The sequence below is a fragment of the Lichenostomus cassidix genome, chromosome 10, assembly GCF_008360975.1.
Source record: "Lichenostomus cassidix isolate B80296 chromosome 10, HeHo_3.0, whole genome shotgun sequence".
In the NCBI taxonomy this organism is placed as follows: Eukaryota; Metazoa; Chordata; class Aves; order Passeriformes; family Meliphagidae; genus Lichenostomus; species Lichenostomus cassidix.
This window is the reverse complement of record NC_139491.1, coordinates 7515091-7520814: the sequence shown is the minus strand read 5'-3', so window position 1 is coordinate 7520814 and position 5724 is coordinate 7515091. Positions and strand designations below refer to the sequence as shown.

The window sequence follows — 5724 nt, the reverse complement described above, 5'->3', positions numbered from 1 at the left end:
CTGGCACCGTGGCTTCACCAGGGTTTTGCATGGAACATCAGAGGATCCCACCAGCCCCAACAGGGCACGTTGCTCCCCACTGCTGCCCCTTCCAAGTCGGGGGCAGTGCAGGCAGCTGGCACAGCACAGATGAGGTGTGTGAACAGAGTGTGGGCACAGTGCTGGCAGTGTGTGCACGCTCGGTGAGGCCATCACCCAGCCATGGTGGGCAGGCGGGGGGCCGGGGGCACCCACCCCAGCTCCTGGCTGCGAGCAGGGGGTTGGGAAAGGCGTGTGTTTCCCTTTAAGAGGCAGGCCCTGGAGCTGCTTCCTCTCAGCCCTGCAAGAGCCCTAAACACAGTGCATCTGCCTGCAGCCTGCCTGCACGCCTGCCTGCAGCCTGCCCGCAACCAGCGTGAGTAGGGCTTGGCCCCAGTGCCGGGACTGGGGAGGGCTGGCACTCCGGGGCGGTGGGCACCCTGCTTGCCGCAGAGAGCAGGGGGGGATGGCATTGCCATGGAGGGAGCTGGGCATCACTGTGGAAGGTGCCAGCCATGGCTGTGCTGGGTGCTGCAGCACGATGCTCGTGGCACTGCAGTCGAGAACGCTGGGCCCACTGCACGTCACTGCAGCGCTGGGTTCTGGGGGTCACCAGGTGTTGGGGTACAGGGGGAGCAGGGCTGGTGCCCTGCAAACCGAGGTGTGAAGCTGCCGAGCCTCGAGCCCACCCTGTGTCGCGTGGGCAGCACGTGGCAGTGTCCCTGCGGCTCTGGTGCCAGCAGTGTCACGCTGCTGTGCCAGCTCCTGGGGCTGTGCTGGAGCTCCGGTGGGAGCACCCTGCACCCTCTGGCACCGGCTCTGCTGGCCCCAGTGGGTGGCAAGTGTGAACTGTGTCCCACAGTGGGAAATGGCACTGACTGCAGAGGAGAGTCCGGGATTGAGCAACCTGTGGTGAGAGCAGCCGCTTTCATGCCCCAGACCCCGGAGAGCACCACCGTACCCTGTACTGGACCCTTCCGGGGTTGAGCATCTGCTCTCTCACAGCCTCCTGGCCCGGGGTACGTTTGCAGGCATTCGTAAGCCTTGCCTAAGCAGGGCACAGATGTCAGACCCCCCCCGTGTTGGAAGGGGTCTGCCGGAGGCTTGCCGGGTGCCGGGCCCCCTCTGCCGGCTCCAGGAATGCTCACAAGTAGCCAATTCCGCTGGTAGCACCCTGGGTGAGCCCCGTGCAGGGCACCCTTGGGTGTCCTGCCCCCCAGAGCTCGGGGCAGTGCACATTTCTGGTGCCGTGGGATGGCCAGGCTGCCTCCCACCCACGGGACCTGCTTTGGGAGCCAAATGCATTGCATGGCGTTGGTGCCAGCCGTGTCTGTGGTGCAGAGCGGCAACCCTGTGTTGGACTCGGGGGTGCTTGGCCAGGAAGGACAGTGCTGCCGGGCTTTGTCTGGACCTGGGGCAGCCGAGGCAGCCTGAGCTCTCCCTCTCTCCTTGGTCGGGTTGCACGCTCGGCTGCCTCTGTAAACCGAGCTTGCTGCTTTACAGTGGGGCTCAGCCACTTCTCTCCCCCTGCACCCCTACTTGAGGTTTTCCCAGTACTCCCTGTTCAAAGGACACCCTGGGATCCCATTTCTCATCCCCGGCTTGGTCTCAGCACTCCCCTGCTGGCCAGGCCCTCCCTGCAATGGGCAGCAGCAGTGAATGTGGTGGTGTGTGGTGTGACCCAGGCAGGAGGATAAGGATGGAGGGGACTGGGAGCCCCAGTCGAGGGGGTGGGTCTGGGGGCACGGCTCAGGTTCCCTGCACTCTCCCCTGTGGGTGGGTAAGCTGCTCTGCTGGCTCTTCCCACCCCTCTTCTTGCACCCCTGGTATGGAGTCTGCTTGGCACCACTGCCAGGCAGTGCCAGCTTTCTCCTGTCTGTCTGGGGGTGTAACAGCAGCCCTTTCCCCCTCTACAGCCCGGGCTCAGGGTTTGGCCTCACTTCCCAGCCATGCTGCTGCTCCCACTCCTCCTGAAGGCCACCCTGCTGCGCCTGGCCAGTGGCTCCTACCGCCCCTTCTACAATGGCTTCTACTACAACCACATCATGAATGATGACAGCAACGGGCAGGACACAGGTATATTGGGGACAAAGGGGACTGGCAGGTTGTTGCAGGAGGCTGAAGGACACCCCTGCCTCTGGGTAGGGTGGAGACCCATCTCTTGGTGGGATGTGGGGCCCAGAGAAGCAGGCAGGAATGCTCCAGGGATGCTCATGGTAGAAGAGGTGGTGGCTGGAGGGAAAATTTGGAGATGCTGTCTAGCCCTGAGTCCTGACCTGCCCATCACGCCTTCCTTCCCCATCCCTAGTAGATTATTTCAATGGAGCCAGACTGGTGGTAGAAACCTCCAAAGACCCTGTCTACAGCTACAATGGTGCCAATGTCACCCTGCCCTGCCACTTCCGCTACGAGCCCGACCTGGGACCTAAGCGAAAAATCCGCATCAAGTGGTCCAAGCTGCGGGATGACTACACCAAAGAGCAGGACGTGATGGTGGCCGTAGGCAAGACCAATATAGCCTTTGGGGATTTCAAGGGCCGTGCTCACATCCATCGGGCCAGCCAGCACGAGGCCTCGCTGGTCATCAGCGATGTGCGCTTGAAGGACGACGGCAAATACCGCTGCGAGGTCATCGACGGGCTGGAGGATGAGAGCGATGTCATCGACCTCCGGCTGCAAGGTGGGGGCACGCTGGGGACCATGTGACCCTCTGTGCCAAGCCAGTGAACCTGGGCTGCCTGTGGCACCCTGTTCTTTGGGGACATAGCAAGGCAGCGGGGCTGGGGAGCCTGATCATGGGCAGAAAGGGGCTGGGGTGCTTGGTGTGATGGGGCAGTGGCTTGGGGCTGTCTGGCTCTGGGGTCTCAGGAGTGAGAGAACCCAGAGCTATTTGCCCAGCTGGGACACCAAGGGTGCTGCTGGAGTCAGAGTTGGCAGTGACCCCACGGCTGCAGCATTTCCTGCCTTGACCCACCCATTTTCCCACTGTGTTCCATTATGTGGAGCCATCCCCTCCCCTCCCAGCTCTGGATATCCCAATGTATCTTGGTGACTGATCCAGCCTCTCTTGCTCATTTGTCATGAGGGACCTGACTCAGCCCTGACATTGCTTTTGAGATCAGAGCTGTGGAAATGTCCCCTTTGCTTGCCCCTGCCACACTCTCTTGCCACATTCCCTTGGTCCCTGGGTCTTTACCTCCCACAGTGACTTGTCCCCACCACTTGTCCCCAGTCCCTGTGACTGTGTCCATGGTGGTGATGCCCATGGTTCTGTGGTCCATCCATCCCCGTGACAGAGGTTCCTCCATCCCCATGTTGGTGGTCCAATTGTCCCCTGGGATCATGGCCCATATATCCCCATGATGCTGGTCCTTGTATCTCTGCTCCTGAAGCCTGTGCATGCCCGTGATAATGATCTCTCCATCCCCGCAGGGGTGGTCCATGCCTCCCTGAGACCACTGTCTGTGTTCCCAGGACCGCGGTCTATACAACCCCGCGGTGGTGGTCCCCGCATGCCCATCATAGTCTGTGCATCCCTGTATATGCAGGTCCTGTCCCCATCAGGGGGTCCTTGTGTCCCCAGAACCGAGCCCGTGTGTCCCTGTGCCACCAGATGTCGCTGGCAGCTCGCTGCTGGCGCCTGCATGTCCGGAGCAGCCCCATCCCTGCATGCCTGAGCCTTGTGTCTGCCACGCTGAGGTGTCCCTGCCCCAGAGCCTGAATTTGACAAGGAACAGGACCCCTGTGGCTACTGCTGGGGCTGGGCTTGGATTGGGTGGGCTGCCCACGGAGCCAGCTGAGTGTCCCATCTGCCTCCAGGCATCGTGTTTCCCTACCAGCCTCCCCGCGGGCAGTACAGGCTCAACTTCCACGAAGCCGAGCAAGTGTGCCAGGACCAAGGTGCCATCCTCGCCAACTTTAACCAGCTCTTCCAGGCGTGGAGCGAGGGGCTGGACTGGTGCAACGCGGGCTGGCTGGCCGATGGCACGGTGCAGTACCCCATCCGCCTGCCCCGCAAGCCGTGCGGGGGTGTGCACCTCGCCCCGGGCATCCGCAGCTACGGCCCGCGACACCGGCACCTCCACCGCTTTGATGCCTTCTGCTTCTCCTCCGCCCTCAAAGGTGCGCTCTGGGCCAGGGGTGGGGCTGGGATCCTGGGGAAGATGCTGTACATCCCTCCCTCTCAGGGCGCAGGACTTGGCCTGGGTGGGGTTGTTCCAGGCAGCGATGCTCCAGGTGGGGATGCTCTGGATGATGCTCAGCACTGCTGCTCCCCTCTCACGCTCTGCTCTCCCTCCTAGGAGAGGTTTTCTACCTGGACCGCCCGGCCGGGATGACGCTGGAGGAGGCCAAGCAGAGCTGCCAGGATGCGGGGGCCGAGATCGCCCGGGTGGGGCACCTCTACTCCGCCTGGAAGTTCCTGGGGCTGGACCGCTGCAGTGCCGGCTGGCTGGCAGATGGCAGTGTCCGCTACCCCATTGTCACACCCCGGGCCAACTGCGGCCCCGAGGAGCCTGGGGTCCGCAGCTTCGGCTTCCCCAGCAAGGGCAAATTTGGGGTCTTCTGCTACAGGGAGAGATAAGGAGCCAGGAGGGATCCTTCTTGGACGAAGGATGTTTCCAGCCTGCCAGTGCCCAGTGTTGGGCATTTCCAAGGGCTGCTTTGGGGGTGACTGGGGGGAGGTGGGATGGGGGGAGGTTTCTTTTTGTTTTGTTTCGTTTCCTTCCTTTGTATTTTCCACATCTTGCTCAGCAGCTGGCACATGCAGCTGCTTGGGGTGGCTGCCAGCTGGGCAGTGCAGGACAGTCCCTGTCATGGGATGTATGCCGGGATGATCCCCATGAGCTGCTGTCACCCCACTTGGCTGTGCCACTCCATAGGTGGTGGCTCCTTCCTGAGGTGGCAACTTGTCACTGACACCTGCCTGCCCTTCCAGGCTGGTCCTGCCTCCGAGTTCACGAGGCAAGGCTGGATTTGGCCAGAGCAGAGAGTGGGTATCTCTGTTTCATCCTGGCCGCTCTTCCAGCCCCATCCATGTCCTGCTGAAGGATGCCATTGTGCCTGACCCCGTGCGAGCACAAGTGCCTTATCTCTATGCACCCCTTGCCTGGACTCCATTTTCACTCTGGTGCCTTCTTCTTTGAACATTGGCTATGAAATGATGTGTTTTCCTGGACATCTTCTAATAAAACGATGGAGAAAGCCCTGGAACGACATGGCTGTGTCCCCTTCTCTGTCCCAACACAAGAGAAAGGTCTGCTATGGAGAAAGGATTTGGCAATCCCTGACTATCTCATCCTTGGTTGAGCATCGTCTCATCAGTGCTGGCTCAGCTCAGCTCCTGCAATGGCCTTGTGTTCCCTCATTAGTGAGTGTTAATTAACCCCCTGGGTGTCAGGACTGAAAGCTGGAAGGTGAAGCAGTTCCTGCTGGTCATGGGTTTTAGACATGTGGGTTAACCACCTCCCGAGGTGAGAGCTGAATAAGGAGGGCAGTATTCTACTCCAGGCTTCTTCAGCTGGGGCTTGGGTCACCCTCCCACCTCCGTGGTCCCTTAGGTGCTTGCTGAGGCCGAGACATTCCTGTGTAGCTTGGAGCACCCTCTTTGGGCTCCCCTCCCTTCCTTGCTGCCTTGCCATGGGACACCCCTCTCCTCCCAGCCCACCAGACACCCCTCTTCCCTAAAAAAAACCAACGCTGACAAAG

General features: G+C 61.1%; 1 protein-coding gene across 2 annotated transcripts; it reads left to right on the top strand.

Annotated features, from left to right (window-relative positions):
• Positions 1-300: 300 nt before the first annotated feature.
• Positions 301-4990, top strand: HAPLN3 (hyaluronan and proteoglycan link protein 3). 2 transcript variants are annotated; one of them, XM_085070437.1, is made up of 5 exons: positions 301-394; positions 1935-2094; positions 2330-2698; positions 3838-4140; positions 4320-4990. In XM_085070437.1, the coding sequence occupies exons 2-5, from the start codon at positions 1968-1970 to the stop codon at positions 4598-4600; spliced, it is 1080 nt and encodes a 359-aa protein (XP_084926563.1). In that variant the 5' UTR covers positions 301-394; positions 1935-1967; the 3' UTR covers positions 4601-4990. The 2 variants fall into 2 exon arrangements, with proteins under 2 accessions (XP_084926563.1, XP_084926562.1); XM_085070436.1 differs by having other exon boundaries at positions 2327-2698.
• Positions 4991-5724: the final 734 nt, after the last annotated feature.

Coding starts and splice junctions, on each gene's coding strand:
- HAPLN3 (XM_085070436.1), top strand. CDS start 1,968: ATGCTGCTGCTCCCACTCCTCCTGAAGGCCACCCTGCTGCGCCTGGCC. Junction 2,095..2,326: donor CAGCAACGGGCAGGACACAG/GTATATTGGGGA, acceptor CCCCATCCCTAG/TAGATTATTTCAATGGAGCC. Junction 2,699..3,837: donor CATCGACCTCCGGCTGCAAG/GTGGGGGCACGC, acceptor ATCTGCCTCCAG/GCATCGTGTTTCCCTACCAG.